The sequence below is a fragment of the Alosa sapidissima genome, chromosome 9 (genome assembly GCF_018492685.1).
Source record: "Alosa sapidissima isolate fAloSap1 chromosome 9, fAloSap1.pri, whole genome shotgun sequence".
NCBI lineage: Eukaryota > Metazoa > Chordata > Actinopteri > Clupeiformes > Clupeidae > Alosa > Alosa sapidissima.
The window spans coordinates 1,231,896-1,257,784 of NC_055965.1; the positions used below are offsets into that span (position 1 = coordinate 1,231,896).

Here is a 25,889-nt window from a genome sequence, read left to right on the forward strand (position 1 = left end):
TTTTGTCATACATTGCGGGCCGGAATTGGGCAGGATGCGGGCCGGATTTGGCCCGCGGGCCAGGTGTTTGAGACCCCTGCTCTAGCGCCACCACCAGTTCAATGCTGGACATGCGTTCATGCGCGTGATCCTTGACTCTTTTGTCTGATTTTCACATTTGAGGTAGCGTCTGAATCCTTGGACCATCCCGAGTTCATCTACCCCTATCCCGTCACTTTCCGCCATATTGGACCTCCGCCATATTGGATTTAGTCCAAACTCTACGAAAAGTTTCAGCGGTTACAAATTTCATCCGATTTTCACAGAACTTGGCGGAGATGATCTTCAGACCGAGCCGCACAAACGATACTTGTCAGATTTTTTATTTTCAAGTTTGATTGCCCGTGACAGCCAATCACACATGGCGACGATGCCGCCTAACAGGAAGTGGGCTAACATCTCGGCTACGCTTTAATGTATGAAGTCCAAACTTGGTACAGGGACTTGGTATCTGATTGTGAGGACGCACTAGGAAATTGGCCTCTTTTGGCCTCTATAGGGGGCGCTGCAATACAGGAAGTGATCTTGTATCTCAGCAACGCTTTGATGTACGAAGTCCAAACTTGGTATAGAGACTTGGTACCTGATTGTGGGGATGCACTAGGAAACTGGCGTCATTTCGCCTCTATAGGGGGCGCTGCAATACAGGAAGTGAGCTCCTATCTTAGCAGCGCTTTGATGTATGAAGTCCAAACTTGGTACAGGGACTTGGAACCTGATTGTGAGGACACAGTAGGAAATTGGCATCATTTGGCCTCTATAGGGGGCGCTGTAATACAGGATGTGGGCTCATATCTCAGCAACGCTTCATTGTATCAAGTCCAAACTTGATACATGGACATATTAGCTGATTATGAGGACATGCAAGGAAAGTGGTCTCATTTGGCCTCTAGGGGTGCTGTAATAAAGAAAGTGAGCTCACATCCTGTTATTTAAGGGGAGTGGAAAGAGGCCGCTCGGTCCTAATCTACCTGTTCCGGAGGCAAGGTGTGTCAGGTTGGGAAAGCACGGCGTTTCTCCTCTTACTGTGAGCGGGCGTTTGAGGTAGGCAAGGTTTTAATTTGACGAAGTGCTTTTTGTTGCTGTCGCTGAACTATTGTGCAGCGCAGAGTTGGTAATTCTCACGTTATTTAATAAAGGGTGGATCCGGCAGCAGGGCCGACTTAACAGGGAAGACTGCTGGTTTCCTGGGAGAGCGGTATGTTTTCTTTGTTCTCATGACTGTTGTTACATAATCACGTAACCACAGTGTGTGGGATATTTACCTGGGCAGTAGAGGGATAATAATCTTGTCCATCATTTTGTGCTGGCTTTTATATTCCATGATGGGTAGCTCTGCAGAATTAGTTGATTTATAACGAATGATAGGTTACTCATGGTAATGTGCAAAACATTGAATGTTTTCTTGCAGATCTATTGGGCCCGTGTATTTGTGCTGACCGCTGTTTGTTTTAGGCTTGTTTTGTTGCATTTGTTTTATTTGCGAACTGCTCAAGGGGTTTGGTGTAACTTTTCTAGCTGGCCAGCTATGTATGGGAAGATAAGAGGGATTCACGGGCTGGCTGGCTAGTTAAGATTTTCTTCTTTTTGTATGTTTGTTTCTTTTTGTGGTGTTGTCTATGTCCACGTAACAGCCAGCCACTAATCAGCCCGAGGAAAGGGGGTGTTACAATTAATAAGCTCTTCCTTCACTGCGTGCTGTGGGGTTTCCCGTGATGAATTGAAGTGTGTTGTGCGAGCGTTGTGCAATATCTTAGGACATACAATCACTAGTGTGACTACAATCACTTTATTGTGTTTGCTTATTATTAGTAGAGCTGTGGTGACTGTAATAGTGTTCTTTTGCTCTGTGGCTGAGTAACAGCAATAGCGGGCGGGCTGTGTTGTGGGTCATTAATGTTTGTTTTATATCGTCCATGTCTGCTATATCTTTGTGCTAAATTAAGAAAAATAAAAGTATTTATTTTTATATGAGAGATGCCCTGAGATCTACTCCGTTTGTCCGGGAAAATAGATTCAGTAATTACCAGAGCTCCCCTGTGCTCTAGGTTGAAACCCAGGGGTGGTGTAGTCTCTCTCACTCTCTCTCTTTACAGAGGGTGCGACATAAGGATATAGGCTACACTGCAGCTAGAAGTTAGGGAAGCACCAAAGGCGAGGAGATGAGGAGGGCATTAGGCTATTGACTAAATTTAATTGAGACATACTACTATGTGCTAACGTTAACGTTACTGCCATCAAGCTGCAATATTGGCCGTGAATGAATGCCGCCCAAATCGAGTCATCTTGTAGTGGTGCGTCAAGTGCAACATAGCCTATATTCCGATCCGCTATTGATGACGCGAAAAATAATAATGGTAGGCTGAAATTATTTGAAACTAAAGTAACGAGCCAGTTTTGTAAAATGTAAGGAGTAGAAAGTACCAATATTCGTGTTAAAATGTAAGAAGTAAAAGTAAAAAGTCGCCTCAAATATAAATAGTAAAGTAAAGTAAAAATATCTGAAAAATCTACTTAAGTACAGTAACAAAGTATTTGTACTTTGTTACTTCCCATCTCTGATAAAAGCTAACAGAAGCTTTTTCCTATCTAATTTCAACTTATTAAGTTAATCAGAGTGTCTTTGAACTTTCAGAAGTAGTTCATGACTTTCTTTTTCACTAAGGTATGAAAATAAAATGACACAGAGGCTAAACCCTGTAGTGATTTTTCAACATTGGAAAGACAAGAGAATACACTAAATCTAAATAAAAACAAAGCATCAAAGTCAGGGGATGTCTATAAAAACTATGTATTTTGTTGAAAATGCCTATATTTACAGGTAAAAAAATGATTAACAAGTTGTAATCAACTGAAAATGTGACAAACCTGCTTGGACAAAGACCCATGGTTATCTTGCCCCCACGCACATTATGGAGGATGGTAAGATAGGCAACAAATTCCATAAGAACCACTGTTTGAAAGTTACAGAAAAAGGTATCATCTTGGGGTCACCAAGTCCCCCAAAAAATCTTCAAAAGTGACCTCACTGCTAATAGATTATTTAGAGGGCATGCATGGTAAAGGCCAGTCCAGTAATTTAATTACCAATGTAAACGGCAGGAGTTACTGAATGGTACAGTGATTTTGTCTGGAAGTATGGTCTATTGTCAGATGAAATGAAAATTGCGCTCTTCAGCTAGAAACACTTTAGGTGTGTTTGGCATACATAGAAGAACGACTATACTGAAAAGAACCCCATACCTAATGAGAATTATGGTGATTAATTAATTAACTGATTAAAAAAATAGTGCAGATTAATCGATTCCGTATGACATTTGACCCCAAGCCATTCTAGTCAGTAACCATTAGAATGTAAAGTGAAGGAGAGAGAAGAAAATGTGCTGCCTAGATCATTGATTGGAACATTTACTTTTAAAAAACGGCCTGATGGTGTTGCTAAAAATAAAGTGTTGATTAAAATAAAGTCCTCTGCAATGTCTGCAGCAAGGAATTTGCATATCACCGGAGTTCGTCAACTCTAAAGTCGCACATCAATGCAAAGAAATAGTGTTGACATTTGGGGGAGTGTTCATTTATTTTCATTTTGTCCCCCAGGTTATATCTGTTTCCTGAAATGCCTTGTATGTGAAAAAAAACTTCTTCCCGAAGCACTTTTGAATTTATTTCCTCAGCATATTAGGTCATATCATAGATTATTATGGCCATTATTTGAACAGTGAAAATAATAATAATAATAATTAAGAGTTTTTGAACTTTAATGTCACTAATGCTGATGATAATCACAGAGTATGTAATTGCTTTGATTATTTTTAATCGATTGACAGCCCTAATATATATATATATATATATACACACATACATACAGCTGGGAAAATAAGTATTGAACACGTCAACATTTTTTTCAGTAAGTATACTTCCAATGAGGCTATTTGCATGAAATTTTCACCAGACATTAGTATTAATCCACCCATATAAAAAAATCCAAACATTAAAGTCCCTAGGTAGAGTTATGTGCAATAAAGTGGAATGACACAGGAAAAAAGTATTGAACACGCCTGCTGAAAATTCTTAAATACTTTGTGGAAAAGCCTTTATTCGTAATGACAGCTTCAAGGCATTTCCTGTATGATGAAACTAATCAGTCACAGTATTCTGGTGTGAGTTTGGCCCATTCTTTTAAACAGATAGTCCTTTAATATTGAAGATTTCAGGGGTCCCTGTTGTAAATCCTGATCTTTAGCTATCAGGGCCTTGACTTTCTTTCTCTGAAACCAGTTGAGAGTTTCCTTTTCTGAATGCTTTGGATCATTGTCCTGCTGGAAAGTCTAGCAATGTCTCATCCTCATCATCCTGGTGGATGTAAAGATTCTCCCAGAACAAAATGAAAAATGCATCATTCCTTCAACTGTATGAAGTCTGCTAGTACCATGAGATGAAAAACAGCCCACACCATGATGCCACCACCTCCAAACCTCACTGTTGGTAGGGTATTTTTAGGGTGATGCACAGTGCCATTTCTCCTCCAAATATGGTGTGTAGTATGACATCTGCTGCCTCCAAATCTTTCTGGAGCTTTCTCAGAGTGGTCCTTGGCTCTTGGGCTACTCTTCTGACTATCCTTCTGACTTCCTGGTCAGAAATCTTGCAAGGAGATCCTGTGCATGGCCAGTTGATGATGTAGTGATGTTCCTTCCACTTGCAAATAATGGCTCCAATACTGCTTGCTGGATGATTCTGAAGTTTTGAAGTGCATCTGTAACCAGTTCCATTAATATGTTTTGCAACAATAAGGTTGCAAAGATCTTGGGAGGGCTCTTTGCTTTTACCCATCATGAAATGTTTCTTGTGTGACACCTTGCTAACAAAAAACCTTTTTATAGCCTACCAGTATGTACTAACCCAGCTTATATCAATTTGTACAGGAGGAATAATTTCTCTAACTACTTATAGATTCCGGTTTGTTCCTTGCCATTCTTTGCGTTTGTGTACTGCTTTTTCTTAGCGTGTTCAATACTTTTTCCCTGTGCCATTCCACTTTTTTACTCATAACACTACTTTTAGACATTAATGTTTGGATTTTTATATATGTGTGGATTACCTAAATTAATACTAATGTCCGGTGAAAATTTCATGCGAATAGCCTCACTGGAAGAATACTTACTGAAATGTAATCCATTACAGAGTACAGACTACACACCAATTTTTGTAATCAGTAACGTAATCCATTGGATTACAAAAATAATGTAACGTAATTTGAATACTTTTGGATTACTTCAAAATAAAAAACTCAAATATGAAGTACATTGAATAAAAAAGACAGAGCTTACAAATACATTAAATGAAAAAGACAGGGCTTGCAGATAGCAAGTGGCACTTGCTGCAAAGTTGTGTTGGGTTGAGCGAATGACCCAAAGATTTGTGTTGTGGTAATGCTATTTTTGCTACTTTATGGTACACATGTAGCCCCCACTTCCCCTTTTCAACACAAATTGCGTGTTCATGTCTAAACCTCACTGCTGATCTGGGTCATGGCACCAATGCCTTGTGCTGATTTGCACGGCTCAGCCCTGCACTCGCCCAAACTCGAACCCACAAACAGCAGCACCTTGGATTCGGGAGTCAAGCGTGCTAACAATCAAGCTAAAAGCCCAGTCTCCTGGCTCTTTTACTAGCACAACTCTTAAGGTGTTGGGAAGGAAGTTCACACAGCATACACACTACACAGATATGTACCAGCTATAGCTACAGTTACTCAACTGGAATAGACCTATGAGCAGACATTTGGGGGTGTCCTCATTTTGGCCAATTTGTCCTCCTTTATAGATAACTTGTCCTTGCTCCGAGTCTGGTTGATGGTCACCCTAGTTCTGCTACATTATAGCACACATGTAGCCTTATACTTCCCCTTTTAAACACAATTTATGACTATCAACTGGTTTTGTATTTCTGCACAGAACCACTCACATGAAGTGGATAAAATTGGCGTCCATTTTTATTCTCTAGCTGGGTCGCAGTTGGGTGTGCTAAAAGGCAGAAACCCCTTAAATTATGACTTCTGGCAAGTTTTGTGCAAATAAATGACAGGTTGAGACTTATAATATAACCATCAACACATTTAAGGCATCTTGCTGTGAAAAAAATGGCAATTACAAAGCATGATTATCACATATAGCGTGACCCGTGTTATTTGAATGAGAGGCCCCATTTAGATATCTGGGTGAATAATATAACCTATGTTATATGATTGAGGGGCCCTATTAAGACATCACATAACATAACCTATGTTATTTGACTGAGAGGCTCTATTCCGATATCAGGGCTGGAGAACATAGTAGTGACTTCACACAGAGGTTTGGGCTTCAGGGATCCCTGAACACTTGGGCCTGTGTCCATTAGGCCCGTTCAGTAATCCATCCCTGCTCATAAGTTTGCCTGTTTAGAACTTTTGAACTGTTTTGGAATTCCTGGTGTGTAATATTCCATATGTAGTCTTATTAGAGTTTTAATAGCCTAAATGTTTGGGATAAAAAAGCTGATTTAGAAAGTGTTCCATGACCCATTGAAAAAAGTATTTTGAGTATTTTCAAAATACAAAAATACAGTATTTTATTGGGTACATTATGGCTACAGTATTTTGTAGTTTATTTTGATACATTTAAAAGGAGGGTATTTGGTAGGAGGGTATTTGGTAGGAGGGTATTTGATTTATTTCAAAATAGGCTACGTCCTAAGTAATCAAGTAATAAGTAATCAAGTAATCTTCGGCAATGTAACTATAATCTGATTACACATTTTTCTTATGTAATCTGGTCTGATTATAGTTACTTGTTCTTTGTAATCTGATTACGTAATCCATCTTGCTTGTAATCAGTTACTACCCAACCCATTATATATAAACAAACATCGGATCATTGGGTTTGTCAGGGGTGGATTTAATAGTTTTGGGGCCTAAAGCGAGCATTTCTAGATTTTGGACCATCATTGTGACCACCATCATATTTTAAACTTGCCTGAATATTAACTATTCAATATTAAATAAGATAGCATTGATTATTGTTCGTTAAGTATAAATGTAGTAACCTATTGTAAGTTAAGTATAAATGTAGTAACCTATCCATATACAAATATAAATTAATTTAAAGTATGTTATGGTTAGGCCTACTTAGCAGACGCTTTTGTCCAAAGTGACTTACAGAATGAAGGAATGATCCAAAATGTGTTTTGTGGAATGAGCAAAATGCCAGCAGAACGCCCCCAGTGGACCAGCCTGCTGCCTGAGGTCTCACATTTTAAGCTTATAAAATTCTACTTATTATTTTGATTGAGCTGTTTCCAACTGTTTGAGCTAATGATTGAACACTACAAAAGTAACATGGGATGTTGATATTTTATGAAGCCGTGAATCAAAAAGAGTTAACACTGGTCACCATATCTCTATGATGTGAACACACGTGATCATAGGTGATGATGGTTTGGTTGCGTGCGTGCGTGCGCCGTGGAGTGTGCGTTATATCAACCCTGTGCTGCTTCCAGATTCGTAACCGGAGGGTTGCCGGTTCGAACCCTGACCATTAGGCACGGCTGAAGTGCCCTTGAGCAAGGCACCTAACCCCTCACTGCTCCCCGAGCTCCGCTGTTGTTGCAGGCAGCTCACTGCGCCGGGATTAGTGTGTGCTTCACCTCACTGTGTGTTCACTGTGTGCTGAGTGTGTTTCACTAATTCACGGATTGGGATAAATGCAGAGACCAAATTTCCCTCACCAAAAGAGTATATATCCTAATCCTATCCTGACGGGGCAACTCTAACGAATTAAAAAAAAAAATCTATGGGTTTTTGTTGAAAGCTGTACAATATGACATTACAATGCCACGTCGGCATTTAAACATGTCGGCTAAGGGAATTAGTAACACATTATCTCTAACAGGGCGTGCTGGCACGCCTAATGGTAGCCTAATGCAAGTCCGTCCTTATTTGGGTAGCTCGTAGCAGCATGGGAATTGTAGTCCATATCTGCAATTCCAGCTGCATGACCCATCACCTCAGACAACTGCATCTCAAACCCATGCGTTTACCTCGAGGTTAATAGATCTTTGTGTGAACCGGCCAATGGATGCTTCTTCATTTGTAGGCTACGCGGTTGAAAACTGGACATTCATTGGGAATGAAGCCCGATGAGCGGTAGGTCTATGTGGGCAGGTGTGATATTGATACTGATATTAATAGGCATATTGATGATACTCTGCATTTCTGTGGGATAGTACCATATGACGGTTTGTTTTCTTTGGGCGCCACCTGTCGTCCAATGTGGAATATAACTGTTAGGTGTTTGCGATTAGAGGTAGCTTGCACTGCACTGCGGACAAAATAGTGCAGTGAGAATTGTTAGATAGGCTATATCATTCACGTTTAGGCACATATAACAGTATGTTTCGTTGTATTGTGTGATGGGGTGTTTGCCAGTCTATGGTGAATAGACCAGTCGCTTGTAATATGTGTGGAAGTGGAATGAATTAGATTGCTATTTTACTGTTCGCGTCATTTGGACGTGTTTATTTTGTACACTGGCGTGGCTGCTGCCTGCTTGCTTGTTAGTCTACAGTAACTGTGGATATTCCTCTGTGGAAACGCTTCCCTGCGTAGGTAGGCTATTGAATATGTGCTGTCAGTGATTTGGATTTGTGAGTGGGCTAATCATTTTCCTTAATGTTTACATCCAGTAGCCTACATGTGTGCATTGCCATTGCAGAGTACAGCTTATTGAGTTTCCTAGACTACTGCACGCTATGCCGTGTTAAAATCCAAGTAATTGTCGAACATGCTACCATATCGACAGTGTATGGACTAGAGAACTGGAGTGGTCTGTGAAACTGTAGCTTATGTGAACATAGGATACAGTAGCGCGTTTGAAGGGCGCATCGCATCTCATCTCTCGGACTCCGGGCGATGGTCTCGAGGACGCTCCTCTGCGTTTTGTGCAACCAAGATCCAAATGAAGATTGCAAAGAGGCGGAAACGGATGACTTGTAATTTCTTTGCCAGGTAATGTTAAGAATACAAACTAGGTATTTCAAAGAGATGTGCTTTTCAAGGAGTCCCAGATGTTGGAAGGTAGGCTAATTGGGCCTAGATTTCGGGTGGAGACCAATGCCATGCAAAACAGTGTTTCATCATCAAGGATAGCCTAGATAGCATAGGCCTAGGTCACTTAACCGTGTTTTTTTTGTTAATTAGGCTATGTGAAAACTGTTGTACGCATTATTTCTTGACATGAGTTATGCATCACGACGAAAAAATAAACGAAACGGCTATAGGTTAATAATGCCTTTAAATGACGTCCATAGGGCTAAAGGGATAGCTTTGACATGTCTAAAATGCTAATGTTAAAATGTAATTTAATACTGCTATCAATGACACCGTTGCTTTCTTGGTGAAATAAATATTTCGTCTTTGTGAGGCCTGCAGATTGTATTTTAAGTGCAGTGATTTATTGTATTTATTTTTTCTTGGGGCGGGGGGGGGTTTCGTTCCAGAATTAGTGTTGGGTAGGTGTTTGGTTGCCATTTAAAATTAATCTGGACAGTTTCTTCATTATTGTTTGTGTTTTGTGATGTCATGTCTGACATCTTGTTTTCTCCATCCAGCAACTATATCTTATGTGTGATTCTAAGTGGAGTTAAAAAAACATTATCTGGCACTCATCCTAATGGATTTGAGTCAGCATCCGTTCTTCACAGAATTGATAGCTGGTTGTAACATGACATCAGTGGCAGACTAGGTTAAATTAGTTAGTCAGTTTCTCACATGTAACTGGAGTGAAGCATAACATCACAAGACACAAATTCAGCCTTGAATTGTACAGATCCTACCTCAGTCATGACTTCAGATGAGTACCATAAATAATCTGGAGCCTATGGATGCAGTGACCTTGCTTGTTGACTGAGCCCATCTACCTTGTCAAATCCATTTAGGAATGTTTTACTTGAATAATGTCTGTGGATAAAACAAAAGTGTCTGTATAGTAACATCAAACTGTTTCTATTTGTGTATTTATGTATTTTCTTGGATTGTAGGCTATCAAAAGAAGGTTTTGGCATCGGCTAAATTGGCCAAATTCAGGAAAATTTTCAGTGACGTAAGGTTTTTGAAGAGGTTTTTGAATATGGTGAGAGGAGTTTCCTTAGCCTCCCCTCTTTTGGAAATGTGGCTGCACATTCACTTCTATACAAGTCTGATCACCAAATGGCTGTCACAGCTTTATCCTTTCCTGGAATTCAAATGATTTCATAATTTCTGCTTAATCAAACCAGGAAAATTGTATGCAACCACCCCTCCCCTTCCCCTGTGCTTCTTGCTGATAAACCCCACATTCCATTCAAAAGAAATTCACAGATGAGATGAATCATGTTTATGAGCCTTGATGTTTCACAGTGGCTTACACAGAGTATTCTCTCATTCAGTCTGGCTTATGCACTGCATTTTGTGGTTCTACCGAGACATAATTTTGCCATGGTAACTATGCCCTGTCTTGGCTCAAGAAAGCAACTTTAGATTGGGTTAAAAGGGAGGCATTCACTATGCCCCTTTGTGACATCTAAAAACCACAAGACTCCACCTCAAGGGTTTAAGAGGTAATGACAACATCCACACCACCCACACACAAGGCCTCTAGGTCCCCACCACTTACCACTTATAAGAACATTATTTAAAATCATCCCCTCATTCCATACACAATTTACAGAAAAGCCATTGTATGAAATGGCGAATGGTAGTGGCAAATACAATAGGAAATGGATGAACATAAAAATTAATATTCCTGCTCTACAGATAGTGTAAATGCTTGCATTTTTGCACATATAAACATCCCAGAGCATAGTAAAACAACATATGGATGGTCTGTAATGCTTGTTTTTTTTTTCTCCACCATAGTATTGCCAACTCGTGGATTAAGAGCAAGGTTGACATTTTTGGAAAATTAATCATTGCATCATGATTGGGCATATTGATATTAGTTTTGTCAATCGGTCTCTTACAGTGAGCCTCAGAGTTGGCAATGGTGCTCTTAGCTCAAATACAGTATGTCTGTTCAGTTTAGACTTGCTCCGTGGACACAAGCACATTATTGGACTGTACTCTCTGTTGAGATGTTTGAGAGAACAGCCACAGGGATGTTGCGCACTGAACGCTACCCTAGCATGTCTATGGATCGATCGAATGGCCAAGCTTAGCTGCGCATGTCTAACTAACAGAACATGATGGGACTGCATGCTAATTAGCATGTGTTTTAGTTTGGGTCCTGACTTGCTTCACTTCTCATTGCCCTGTGTGTTGAACTTCACCTCTTAAGGATTTAAAAGCAAAATAAAATCTTAAAATTCACTTCAAATGCTCATTTGGACTCCTGTATGCATAGTTCATAGAGATTAAGAGGAAGGATAGTGAAGGTCTGATATAATTTTCAATTTAACAATTTTGCAACACAAAATAGATTTTTCATCAATAGCATTAATTTTCATCTGAGGTTTACCTGTATATGGGAACATATAGGACTCAACTATTTTGAGTATGTGACCAGGTATTCTTACATGTACCATACTGGTGCTTGTGTTCAGTGGCACTAGGGTGTTTCCAGCTTTGTGTCACCCTACCATAAAAAATGAATGTGTATCCATGGTAACCTACAGCATGAGTTAACAGAGCTAAGCCCTGTCTATATATGTCTGTATTTCATATGTCCCTCTTGTAGATAAATGGCTCATTTAAGTTGGGAGCTGCTCGGGTTCTGTCCGGCTGGCAGCAGTGCCTAGCGCCAGCGCTACAGGACCAAGCCAATATGAATGGCACCAGTGAGCAGGTTGACATCTTGCCTCCCAACTGCATGGTGAAGGACCGATGGAAAGTGGTGAGGAATACTACACATGTTTTGCTGTGTGCAGTGCTTTTGTGACAATGCAACCTCTATAGCCTTTGTACTAATGATTGCTGTACTGGTCGGAAAGGTTGCAGGGTTGCAGATGACAACATTTCCCTTCACAGAATGTGTCAGGGCCAGGTTTCCTCACTGTTGCAAGAGCACAGGTCTAGTGACTTTGGTGTGTAATACAACCGCCACAGATGTTTAAACCTCTTTTAGAGGTGTGTGTTTTGGTATACACTGTAATTTGTGGAACTGTACAGAACACACACCAAAACACACACACATCAAACCATGTCATAGGATCAGAGGAGAAGGGTCATTCCACGTCAGTTCAACCAGGGCCCACGCACTTAGGTCTCAAAAAATTCTGAAAAAATTACCAGGTGTACCTATGATACCCAGGAGACACAAAATTACTCTTATGTAAGATCAATACTTTCCAAGATACAGCCAGTTTTACAGGGGGAGAGGGGTGTCGATTTTGTTCGGCCTCTTTTTTTTGTCAAAGTTCACAAGCCCACAGCGCAAGAACTAAACCATGTAGGAGGCTCAAATTTTGCATTTTGCAAGAGTAATTTTACAGTGTGTCTCCTGGGTAACATAGGTACACCTGGTAATTTTTTCAGAATTTTTTGAGACCTAAGTGCGTGGGCCCTGGTTGAATTGACGTGGAATGACCCAGAACATGTTTTAGTGACATGGTCGATAGTGAAATTTGGTAAATGGTTATGTTCTGGTTCTTGGCTGACACTTTTGTCTAAACTGTAAAAATGAACAGTTTAAAGTAGTCATATACCCTACATAAAAATACTAATGATAAGTAGGCTAATAGACACAATATTATAATAATAGCAAATCGTTACAATAAAAATAACCAAAAACACATACAAGCCAAGTCTTTGTAAGAATTAGTTAGATATGAGGCATAGATGGGTCTTTAAATGCTTTTTGAAGATCCCTAAACTATTTTTAATGATCTGAAATGGTCTCATTACACAAGTGAGATATTTGAAAGAACCATGGCCTGCACAAAAATGTGTATTGCATATTGTGTGAGATAAGGTCTGATCTGCCGAATATTGTACAGTATAAACCAACATGACTTTTTGACTGAGGCTACATACCGTACTTTAGCTGGTCATCAGTTATGACCAGGGTTGCATAATGCACCGATACTTGAAAGGTGATACCCTGATATAAAAAATGTTAAGCTCAGGTGTTAAAGTGTGTGTGTGTGTGTGTGTGTGTGTGTGTGTGTGTGTGTGTGGGGGGGGGGGAGGGGGGGGAGGGGGGGCACCAGTGAGCAGGTCGGACGCAGTTCCGCCACCTCAGATGAATTAATAATAAATATATTCTTTCATACCAACATGTAGCGCGATGATATTGATATTGACACCACAATACTCAATATGTTGTCCAACGGTGAGTAATTTTTCCCCGTTGCACCAACACTGGATTTTAGGGTTCCCCCACCTGCTAAATCTCACTTTAACCACTGGTTACGTTAACTCATTTTGTTAGGAACAATACCTTAAGAATGGCATTTCAATCAGATTTGGATAAAATACATATTTGTTATCAGATTTAAAATAATTTTAAGTACCATGTTCTGTCACATAGACTTATTCTATTAGTTCTATTACTGGTGTTTAAGGGGTTTGACTTGGTATGGTTTCAGTATTGAAAGTATCTTGGTATTGAGATGCTTATGCATAGTATTGTATCAACGTCATCATTTTGGCATCGTGACAACACTAATTATGACATCCAAACACTGAGGCACTTTACTGGAAGGGGCAGATCCAGCTCTATTTCCTGAAGATGCTGGGGCCATTTAGTAAATTCCTGCTGTAAAGTCTTGCAGTAAAGTCCTACTGATGTTTTAGCAGTCGACCATTGCCAGCATTCTCTTTTATGTTGTGGTGTGTTGGGGAGGCAGCATTAACTGCGGTTGGCCAGGTTAGTGAGAAGAGATGGCTCTGTGGCTAGCACTGGATCCTACAGTATAATGTCAGTACAAATAAACATGATAAATAGATGCTATCCATCGTGGACAGCCCTTACACACTATATATTTTTAAGAACAGTTTGTTTGCGCATCAGAAAGTTTTGTATACACACAAAACGTTTCTGGTACACAGTAGAAAGTTGTTGCCCATGTCCCCAAGCAGTGCTGCATAATCAGAAATGTTCTCCTTGCCTTGGGTTGTTCTCAGTCATCATAGCGTGAAGTGAGTAGTTACTGATGTGTAAAATAAAACCTTAGACATTTAAAACAATTGTATCAACTTGGTGTTATTTGTCAATGTCTCATACATTTTTGTGGATCCCTGCATACATCATTTTCATTGCCTTCAGCTGAAGAAGATTGGTGGTGGAGGATTTGGAGAGATCTATGAGGCACTGGACCTGCTAACCAGAGAGAATGTGGCTCTGAAGGTGGAGTCAGCCACGCAGCCAAAGCAAGTCTTGAAGATGGAGGTGGCTGTTTTAAAGAAACTTCAAGGTTGGCTAATAAATGATGCATCAAACTGTGTGCTGTAATAACGATGTATGCTGTGTGCTACTAATATACCTACTAATATACCTTGACCTTTTTCTAAAGTAGCCTGCACAATATTAATACTAGTCTTGCCTGCAATGTACAGAAGTTGGACAAAATATTGGAGGCAGAATGTTTTCTCTTAAATCAAGTCCGATGTGTTACTTTCGGTCTTTCCAGCTTGATTTAATACTTTTGTAATGCACAACTTGTCCTCATGTCTGCTCTTTTTTGCCTTTGATATCCTTGGTTCAGAGGCCAGATGATAATTGTGTTGAGACTGTTAGTGACACTTTCGCACATGTCTAGTTAGGCCTTCACTCATTATGATCCTGATGTAAGATGTCTTGACAAGAATTAGGCTGTGTATGTGTTTGCATGGCAAACGCCCATTTTGCATAGTGCGTTTCTTTAGTATTGCTCTGAGGTCTCTTACTACACTGACGATTGATTGTTATTCTTTATTTGTAAGTCGCGGATAAAAGCGTCAGCCAAATGAGTAAATGTAAAATGTAAACGTAAATAAAAAAACCTGAATATGTAGCAGGTTAACGAATAACAAATAGGTGCACCCTATAACTTCAAAGCATTGTCCATCTTGCCAATACTGTTGAATACTGTAAAACTTCAAATCAAATCAAATATTTTCCCAAATTGCCGAACTGCACCGGCTTGTATTTGAGACAGGCGTCTATCACACAAAACTTTTACTCTGCAAAGAAATATTATCAAATGAATTATTTCAAACGCGCTGAATGCCTACCCATATCACTAGGCTATATTACTAGTCTTTATTAATGGCTTCTAATCAGTGGAGTTGATAGTGGAGACAGGGATGAGTATAAATATGAACTACGTTCTGCAATCAGGAAAGCAAAGTCTGACTATGCAACTAAACTGGAGCATCAACTCTCCACCAACAAACCCAGATCAGTAGAAGGCTGACGCAGATTTGCAACTACTAGAAAGTGCCTGCTTTCCCATCAGATGAAGACCCTGGTCTTCATGATGGACTCAATGAGTCTTATGCCCAGGTGGGAAAGACAGGTAAAGTGATAGGCAGATCTGTGGGAGCGAATGACTTCACCTGTAAAAGGAGGGCTTTGCCTTGTGTTGGCATGATGGCATTGTTGGACTCTTTCTCTCCTCTTGATGAGGAAGCGGTCTCTCAACTGCTTCAGCGAAGTCGTCCAACACCATGCCCTTTGGATCCTGTACCCTCTAATCTTCTACAGCCTAATCTTCACACCTGCTGTTCTACCAGCAGTCACACATGTGTTTAACGCTTCACTCAGTTCTGGAATAGGTCCTTCTTCTTTCAAACAGGCAAGGGTTACATCTTTGCTTAAGAAAAGTTCACTTAATCCAACTGATGTGAAGAACTGCAGACCTGTCTCCCTTCGTCCTTTCTTGTCAAAGGTTTTGGAGAAAGTGATCTTCAAGCAAGTATGTGATCTTTATCAGAATAACCTACTAGACCCTATGCAGTCTAGTTTCAAGAGTAGAGCTCAAACTGCTCTTCTATCTGTGACTGAAGCATTGAGAGTAGTTACAGTAAGTCCTCTGCTCAGTCATCAGTATTAATTCTACTAGATTTATAGCCTTTGATACTGTTAACCATGACATTCTCCTTTCTACACTATCTGAACTGGGAATTTCTGGGAAAGATCTTGACTGGTTTTAAAGAGCATTCTTTCAGCGTGTCTTGTCAGGGACAGGTATCAAAGTCTCATGACCTTAATCAATAATTAAGTCAATTACCAAATGTTATGCCAATTACTGTCTATGGACACTGTCCAACTATTCTGATTAACTTTGTTTTGGTCCCCAACAAAAGTTTCCTGTCGTTATCATCCAAACATAGTCCCTAGGTTGTTCTTAGTTGTCCTTTAAGTAATGTAGGTTGCACTCCCTTTTTACATAAGGGCGGAATAATGCGGAAAAACAGATCTTTTCAAAGGGTTCATATACTTTTCTTTGCCACTGTAATATGACTGTATTTTATGGTATTGCAATAACTAGGCCACAATTCAGTTTACAGTTTTGGGTGCCGTGATCCAAACCATCATCATGTTGCATAAGTTCATCTTTGTCTGGTTCATATGTAAAGAGAAGTTGAAATAGTTAAAAAAATGAAGGAATGACCCAATTTTTAGGGTTTTGCTGCTGAAGAAGTTGGTCTATGTTTTTGTCTAACACCAGTAAGCTAAACCCAGATTTATTTTGCAAATATCAGCAGCATTTGCACTGAATTACAGTGTGTAAAAGCAGATTTTACATTTTCACACTTTGGACGTACTGTAGATTACAAAATTATTTAGTGAACAACATGGTGGACAATGGGGACATTTTTATGTCTCTGCAGTTATAATTGAAGGGACAAATCAAGTAATGTGACTATATTTTGTATTTTTTTAGGAAAAAATCATGTCTGTAAATTCATTGGCTGTGGAAGAAATGATAAGTTCAACTATGTTGTTATGCAACTTCAGGTGAGGGATTTTTAATACATAATACATTACACTAAATACAACTTCCTCTGCAGACATTTAATTAACATTGATACAATGGAATATTGCATTATATGATTCCATGTCAGCACATTCTATGTACAATACAAACATGAAGTTAATGTCTCTTTCAGGGACGCAACCTGGCAGATCTCAGGAGAAGCCAACCTCGTGGCACTTTCACCATGAGCACAACTCTTCGCTTAGGAAAACAGATTCTTGAGTCTATAGAAGCCATTCATTCGGTTGGCTTCCTGCATCGTGATATCAAACCTGTATGTCCTATTTTCTCATTTCACACACAGAATGTGGGCACTGCTCAATCCAGTTTTTATCATTTAGGTATCAGTTGACATGTATGTGACATGGTGTATCATCATGCACTGAGTAGATACAAAAGCTATGGCTACAGTTGATAAATTGTGGTTATTGACTGACTACCCCTTTTCAGTCAAATTTTGCCATGGGAAGATTGCCTTCAACAACCAGGAAATGTTATATGCTGGACTTTGGGCTTGCACGGCAGTACACAAACACAAATGGAGAGGTTCGACCAGTAAGTTTATTTTATTTTCTAGTACAGAATTTATCTTGTGTGTAACTAAGTAAATTTGAGCTTTACATGAGCATGGATATCACAACAACTCTTTTTTATTTATTTTGAATTGAATGCAGGCTTCTGCAGGTTTAGTTGCAAATATGCAGATGATTTATTGGAGTGTAATTTGTGAGAAGTCTGGTATTGTAGTTCAACAAATCTTGAGCTAGTCTATAAAACGATTGAAATGCACTTCAACCACTATATACATACATGTGCCTTTTTACTGTAATGTAGTTTGAACAATTTTGGTGAAATACTTGATAATAAAATAAGATATACATGTACTGTAGTTATACATCAGTGTATGGAACTCAACTCTCTCTATACAGCTATTACTGTAACTAATTCAGGTTATCCATAAGGTTTTATATCTGCGTCTACAAACCATTAGCTACCACTGGTGTCCTACACCTTTATCTGGAACTGGTGTCATGTTTGTGACCTTGTGATCATTATATGAATTGGTCAATAAAATCATGTAAGAAGAAGTTGTAGTTTAGATGTAGCTACAGTAGGGGAATAGATGTCTTCCTTTTTTCTACTACGATTTCTTCTGTTTAAGGACTTTGGGTAGGGATAATTGATGTGTTCTGTACTTCTGCGGTAGTAGAGTTGTCACATTCACACACAACAGCTTTTTTCTACTTGGTCATCTTAAATCCTTTTCCTCTCAGTTCATGATGTGGTGTCAATGGACTCTTCCTGTTGGCTTTGTGTTTATAAGTAGCTCTTGTGGAGCTCAAGGATACAAATAGAACCCGTTCAAGGATACAAATAGGCCACGTTCGAGGACATTGTCCTTGATCCTAGAATGAAAAGGGATTTAAGTACTAAGTGGTAACTGATGTGTTGTCTTACATGTAGGATGATTAAGCAATGATTCTACATTTTAAAATTATTAGAAATATTGAATATTGAAGCTTGCCGTGCTTGTAGCCCTCCCTATCTGATAAGTAATATTAGTAATATTTTTTTTAATTCCTGTGTGCGTATGTCTCTCTGAGAATTAGGGTAGGCAAAAAAGCACTTTTTGTCAAATAACTTTCTTATGTTTGTAGTTGGTATTGTGAAGTCAAAAGACTGGAATTTGTGTAGTGTGATTTAATGACAACCAACTGCAAATTCGAAACACTGCATTCAACTACTGCTTAAGATGCCTTTCCTGAACGTTATGTCATTATTTAACTACGCTACAATAGTCATAGTGGAGTGTGGAGTGTGGAATGTTTTTAAGTTGAAAACATCCTTAAATGACCTAGAAATAGCACCAAAATATTAAGAAACATGTAATGACGTATGTGATTATGATATTGCATCAGTGAAATGAGGTAGCACTGGATATGTGGTTGGGTAGCCTAGGCCAGAGACTTTCTAATGAGGAGACACATCACTCAAAAAATCCTCCATAGAAATGCATGGGGTTAGTTTGTAACGCCAATATGGCCGTTGTCTACACATACCCCACCCCTTCCTCGGCAAAACGTTGACATGTGAATACATTGAGCCATTCATGTGGTGTGTTGTGAAGACATCGTGCCAATCATGTATTGTGAACTCGCCGCTGGAGCAAGGTTGGTGTTGTGAAGCCTTGCGCACGCGCATTTCTGCCGAATAGGATGCCCGATGAGTGCCCAAAAAGCGTTGCAATATGGCCGCCGAGTGGAGGGACTTGCCTAAAAGGACTTTGCCTAGGCTTACCAGTAGTCCTTAAAAGAATACCAGCTTCTTTAATTAACGTTTAATTTACTGTAGTATGCACTTGATAAACAGTCTCCACAGTCTGCTCTTTGTGGGAACACAATATGCAAAGCACCATAGGCAGGGGTAACAGTTCTTTCTAACAAACTAAGTCAATGTATTTGCATAAATCAGCACAGTTTTTGTCTGTCGGGATGTTAATGATATGTTTTGTTCATCTTCATGATTGTTAACTTTTTTTAGTTTGACACTGTTTTATGTTGTGTTGCAGTTCCTTTTGGATTTTGATTTGAAGTGCATGTATGAACCTGTTTCCATCAGATCTCTGACCCCCCACTTCTGTTGTTTGTGAGTGCCCTCACCGACCCTTCACCTCTGTTCCTCTCAGCAGGGGTCTCATCTTCCCAGCCACAGATATTAAACATTGTGCACAAAGAAAGAAGATATATGCATACATCATGTTCTAAATTTAGAGTATTTAAAATGAATCTCAGAGCATTTGTTCATTTAAAAAAGGAAAAATGGTTACCTGAGTATTATACAACAATGACACATCTAATACCTACTATACCTACAGGCCTACTACTACAGTAATATACTGTAACTAGTAAGGGAGAATGAACTACTGTACACGGTGTTCGGTTCACAGAAAGTAATGCACGTTCGAGGTGGTAAAACGGCCCGACGCGCCAGCATAGCTGTTTTTCTCCACCCCTTTACAGAAGTAGCCACCAAGTTTGGCCCAGATGTTAAAGGCTAAAGGCTACATGTAGCATGAAAACATTTCTTTGATTGAAAAATATCTAGGCAACCATTAGTGTCTCCAGTGACATTGACGGATGTGTTAGACATCTGTAGGTCTTCTTTAAGCACTTTGAGCTGGCTAATAGGCTAATCATTAATGGCAAGCACTTGAGCATACATTCTGCATACACATACCTAGATATATCTGTACACACCACACATATAGACACCAAAACAATTATGAATAATGTTGTAGTTTCTTTTCAGTGCAAATGTCTTAGAGGTCTGCGTTTATTCCAAATTGATTGAACTGTTATGAAACCAAATGATAAAACAGAGGACAAATACTGTATGAGAAAATAAACAATGTTCGTCATAGCATTAGATTTACGCCACTGATCACTGTCTTACTGACAAGAATTGAATAACATCAACATGAACAATGAGACCCCTGACTTTTAGCTTGACCTACAGTTGCTTTCTCCCCCATCAATTTACCATGTGCTATATCATTTTATTTTCTTTGTTAATTCCCATGAATTGAACATAGTATGTAGGTATTTCTTTGTAGAGCTAGCAGTGCTGATTCATTGTTGCTTATCATTTTTTCTCTTTATAGCCAAGAACAGTTGCAGGTTTCAGAGGAACTGTACGATATGCATCGGTCAATGCACATAAAAACAAAGTAAGTACGTTTTGTCATTTTGTTTTGAGTCATATATTGGCACCTGCTGCATCCTTAAGTATGCCGACGACTGTCACACAATATGGATGGCTGTCCTTTTGGGTGCTCCAGAAAGGGGTATTTTCTCAGACCTGATCAGCTTAGTGGCAGATTTGGGTCAACTTGGGTCCACCCCAGGTGTTTTTGTAACATTATGTAACATTTGTTAAGTGACTACTAAATTTAAAGTGTTTCAATCAGTTATTGACCAGTCAGATTAGAAAATAAATTAGAACCAAACTGCATTTTTAGAAAGGTAAATTCTTGTATATAATTAAATTTATAACCTATCTGTATAGTTTCACTTTCATTGAAAATTATTACTGACGATGAGTCTTATACACAAATTACACTGTCATACTACTATTTATAGTTATCAACTGGCTAAAATCATATCTACAAGAAAGGAGCTTCTTTGTTCCCATCGGAAACTGTACCTCAACACTAACGTCCTTAGTCCTGACCTGTGGTGTTACCCAGGGGTCAATCTTGGGGCCACTATTATTCAACCTCTATATGCTCCCACTTGGACAAATCATCCAAAGTAATTTGATTTCATATCATAGCTATGCAGATGACACACAAATTTACTTAGCTCTGTCACCGAACGACTATGGTCCTCTTGAATCTATGTGTCAGTGTATAGAACAAATCAAGTCAAGTCAAGTCAGATTTATTTGTATAGCGCATTTAACATCCACAGAGTGCAACCCAAAGCGCTCCACATATAAGACATTGTCATTGACACAGACTAACAAAGACAATAGATGCCGGACGGAGCGGCATAGTCGCCAGCGTACCCGTGACACCAAGACATATATAAACACAATAAATAAAATAAATACAAATGAAAAATAAAATTAGTCCAATTTCCAACCGGCTGAAAATGTCCAAGGGCAAAGATGACCCGCGTGAAAACTGCGCACAGCTGTGTCTTCACGATGCAACACTAACAAAGTTCTTTATAACTGACCAACCTGGAGAATTCACTGGCAGTCTGGAGAGCACTGGAAGGACTAGACCAGTGGTCCCCAAACTACGGCCCGCCACCTCATTTTGGGTGGCCCCCCAAAACATGTCCGTGGTATATAGCATCTGTCCCTCACGGGAGTACGACATCGTCAAACTATAAACTCCGTAATTTCCCCCATTCATTCTCTATGGCGAGTGTTAACAGTACACATGTAATACTCTTTTTGTCCACTGGTGGTTGTTTTGGCGCTGTTTCGCGTTTGCCATTGAAAACGGAATGAAATGTAGGCCCACCTGCAATCAATATAAGAGGCACAAAAGGATTGAAGGCAAAGGATACTGTTAAAACAAAAGGATTGAAGGCAAAGGATACTGTTAAAACAAAAGGATTGAAGGCAAAGGATACTGTTAAAAATCTTGGTGTATTAATTGACAGTGATCTAAATTTCAACAGCCACATGAAAGCATAACTAAATCAGCTTTTTACCACCTCAAAAATTTTACCAAACTCAAAGGGCTGATGTCAAAACATGACTTAGAAAAACTCATTCATGCATTTATCTTCAGCAGGGTTGATTACTGCAATGGACTGTTCACAGGCCTTCCTAAAATGACTATTAAACAGCTTCAGGTGACAAAATGCAGCAGCTAAGGATTCTAACAAAAACTAAAAGAACTGACCACATTACTCCAATTCTAAAGTCCCTGCACTGGCTTCCAGTAAGTCACAGAATTGACTTTATAGCACTATTGCTTTATAAATCAGTAAATGGAGCAGGACCTAAATACCTATCATACATGCTTCAGCAATACACACCTTCTTGTCCTCTCAGGTCCCAGGTGAAAAACCTGTTAGTAAAACCTACTGTTAGAACTAAACATGGTGAAGCAGCTTTTAGCTGCTATGCGGCTCAGCTCTGGAACCAACTTTCGGATGACTTCAAAAAGGCCCCAACTGTAGCCAGTTTTAAATCTAGACTTAAGACCAAACTGTTCTCAGATGCTTTCTGCTAACTGCGCCGAGTTACAAATTCTGAATCTGCCTTGATAATTATTCTACCTTGTTTTTTATTACTTTTATTACTTTTTTACTACTTTTGCCTTTGTTTTTGCTTACTAATTATTCTTTATTTTTAAATGATTTTACCTTGTGTTTTATGTTTTCTTTTTACTATGATCTTTACCTTTTGAACTATTCTTTGACTATCATGCCCTTCTATGCTTTTATTTGTTCTTATTGTTTGGTTTAGTTTATGTAAAGCACATTGAATGACCTCTGTGTATGAAATGCGCTATATAAATAAACTTGACTTGACTTGACTATTTCAGTCAAGCTACCAATTTAACACCACAAAAAAAACCCAGCAAAGAATGCAGCTAACATTAGTGAGGGTTATGCTATGGGCTACCATAGCTAATATTATTGGATTATTGTCAACAGCTCTACACTATTGTAATCATTTTTAATAGTTTGAAAATGTTCTCCGCCTTCATGTAAAATTGAATTAGTCATATCCAATACAACTTACTAGTGAGACAATGCAAGCAAATGGATAAAGTAGACATTAAGTAGACATTGAAATGTATTTAGACATTAAGTAGACATTGAAATTAAGTAGACATTGAAATGTAAAAAGTTTCCTTTTTGTGGGATACAAGTGGCAGATACAGAAGAAAAAAGGCATTTATAAATACAATTCAGGTGACACAAGTTTATTTGAAGACTGTGCAGCGTCTTTGTCAGAAAAGCAAGAAGACTTATTTGTAGTCCTCCACAAGAGATGGGTTGAATTTTGACTTTCTAAGCAGCAGGGTAACATTATGTGGTGGGTGGTGTGCATAGCTCAGCATTTGGTCATGCACCTGGGCACTACAAATGGGTGGTGTTTAGTAGACACTTCCAAGCAAATCTACAAAATTAAATTGCTTACAACAATGGAATAGATATAGCATAGCGGTTACTGTGTATGTTTGTTTTATTTGTTACTTTTTCTTTCAGGAAATGGGTCGCCACGATGATCTTTGGTCTTTATTTTACATGTTGGTGGAGTTCGCTGTCGGACAGTTACCATGGAGAAAAATCAAGGACAAGGTACTGTCCAGATAACTCTAAATACTTGGCACCTTTATCTTTTGACACTAAATGCGTCAATTTGTCTCTTACATCTGGCATTTCCAAATTCATTCAACTCTTTCTACTGCTCATAGGAACAAGTTGGACAGATTAAGGAACGTTATGACCACCGGATGCTGCTGAAACACATGCCTTCTGAATTCCATGTCTTCTTAGAGCACGTCTTAGGCCTTGACTACTACACCAAGCCAGACTATCAGGTAAGCTAACTTCACTTTTAAGAAATTTACATCGATCCATTCCAGAGTGACATCACTTATTTTGCATTATATATTTTTAATTAATTAACATTACTTTGTAGAAATTTGCTTTCACTTTGCCATTAAAGAGGGGTTTTTTGTAAATTAGTGTTAAAAAGGCCAAATTAAATGGACAAAGATTCCATTTATTAAAGCAATAAAAGGGGAAATATCCAAGGGGGATGAATACTTTTGCAAGCCACTGTAGCTGTCAACCCTCCCGTTTTTTCCGGGTTTCTCATGTAGGCCTATTTTAACTTTCCCGCTGTCTTCCCGTTTTTAATATTTTCCCTTAAAATATCCCGTAGGGTAGGCTGTATACTCGCATGACATTATCCCTGCCACCGGGCCTGTCCGTTTCTGTAGGATACTGTTGTCCAAGGTAAAAAGCCATTTATAATGGGGTAAAACGAGTGGGATAGGCCTACTTAAGTTAATAAGTGGGTTTAACCCAAACGCAGCGCAATTTCTCTCACTCTGGAAAGAATGCTCGGATCGGCCAGGTTCACTTGTGCAGTCAAGACGTTGGCCTAATGTGAATGGAAATAGATATCGCCCTTCTCCAGTAGTCCAATTGTTAGAATGCACCAGAATACAGGAAATCACATCTGCTGAGTTGAAACATTTCCTTGGAGAGGACCCCCAGAATCCCCTCAATTTTGTCCCACCCAGGTTTGAAATGCCTCCAATGCCCATGTGTATGAGGACAGATAAAGTAGCCTAACTTAACTTAACAAACTCATCATATCATTAAAATGTCACAAACATTGTTTTCAATAATAGCACAGAACTCTTCAGTAGCATAAGAACTAATTGTACGGATTTCATGTTTTTGCAGCTCCTGATGTCAGTGTTTGACAACAGTATGAAGGACAGGATTATAACGGAGAATGAGCCGTATGATTGGGAGAAAGGTGGGAATGACACCCTGGTCTCCACCAACAGCACGTCCACAGCACCACAGCACAACACGCGGCAGACGGCAGCCATGATGGGGTGAGACTGGGAGGGGTGTCCACAACAATTCCACTCTTTTCTGGGCCATCATTTGAATTATGGGCAAAGTGCAATGTCTTAAATCTAACTAAAGCTATTTTAATAACTAGGCAAAATGGATGTGCTAGTTAACATCATGGGCAAGACATTGAAGCACAAACACAGATGAGTCGGCTCAATGCTCCGATATGCCACACGACAGCTTTATTTCATGCATAAGAACTTTGTTAGCTGACAGACTTTGCCCACCAAAGAAAATAGGGCCCCTAGTGTGAATACTGTCAACAGTCTGTTTTAAAATCTCAACATGACTTAGTAGAGTACATGAAGTAGATGAAACAAGAATGAACACATTTAATGAGAAATCACTTCCTGCTATAGATTCAGTGTTTGCATACATATGTAAGAAAGTGACTATGGACATATTCCCTTTAAGGGGACATCCCAGGAGAAGAAGGGGTGAATAGATGAATAGAAGAATAAAGCGGTGCAAACAGACACTCTAAGTTCTATCATTTAAAGTCCAGTATGATGTGCCATTTATAAAAGTGTGTGAAGAGTTTCTGGTTGAATGTGGTATAACATCATTTCCCAACTATTAGCTGAGGTTTATACATTGATTTTGCAAAATGTCTTCAGCTATGAGGTTAATACACGGGGGCAATTAATATGGTATTAATATGGTTTTGTTTCTTTAACTTACATAAAACACTGTCCTGTGGCACAATGCGGTTAATACACAAGAAATTACTGTAATGCAAACTGGTTATAT

At 39.2% G+C, this 25,889-nt stretch overlaps 1 protein-coding gene and 1 long non-coding RNA gene across 8 annotated transcripts in view; both read left to right on the forward strand.

The window, feature by feature from the left end:
• The first annotated feature begins 972 nt into the window (after window positions 1-972).
• LOC121719360 lies at window positions 973-1,794 on the forward strand. Its single transcript, XR_006034254.1, has 3 exons — window positions 973-1,083; window positions 1,179-1,237; window positions 1,451-1,794. It is a non-coding gene; the product is annotated as an uncharacterized LOC121719360 (long non-coding RNA).
• Window positions 1,795-8,390: 6,596 nt separating this feature from the next.
• ttbk1a (tau tubulin kinase 1a) overlaps window positions 8,391-25,889 on the forward strand; it is a 31,892-nt gene continuing 14,393 nt past the window's right edge. Inside the window, exons 1-11 of one of the 7 annotated variants that reach the window (XM_042104852.1) lie at window positions 8,391-9,082; window positions 10,114-10,671; window positions 11,787-11,942; window positions 14,316-14,463; window positions 16,918-16,991; window positions 17,144-17,284; window positions 17,461-17,565; window positions 20,672-20,737; window positions 23,748-23,840; window positions 23,957-24,082; window positions 24,960-25,117. In XM_042104852.1, the coding sequence (XP_041960786.1) occupies window positions 11,874-11,942; window positions 14,316-14,463; window positions 16,918-16,991; window positions 17,144-17,284; window positions 17,461-17,565; window positions 20,672-20,737; window positions 23,748-23,840; window positions 23,957-24,082; window positions 24,960-25,117 (980 nt within the window). In that variant the 5' untranslated portion in view covers window positions 8,391-9,082; window positions 10,114-10,671; window positions 11,787-11,873. Of the gene's footprint in view, window positions 9,083-9,599; window positions 10,672-11,786; window positions 11,943-14,315; window positions 14,464-16,917; window positions 16,992-17,143; window positions 17,285-17,460; window positions 17,566-19,605; window positions 19,657-20,671; window positions 20,738-23,747; window positions 23,841-23,956; window positions 24,083-24,959; window positions 25,118-25,889 lie in introns of those variants that run through there. The other 6 variants (XM_042104853.1, XM_042104858.1, XM_042104854.1 and 3 more) reach the window with 6 other exon arrangements.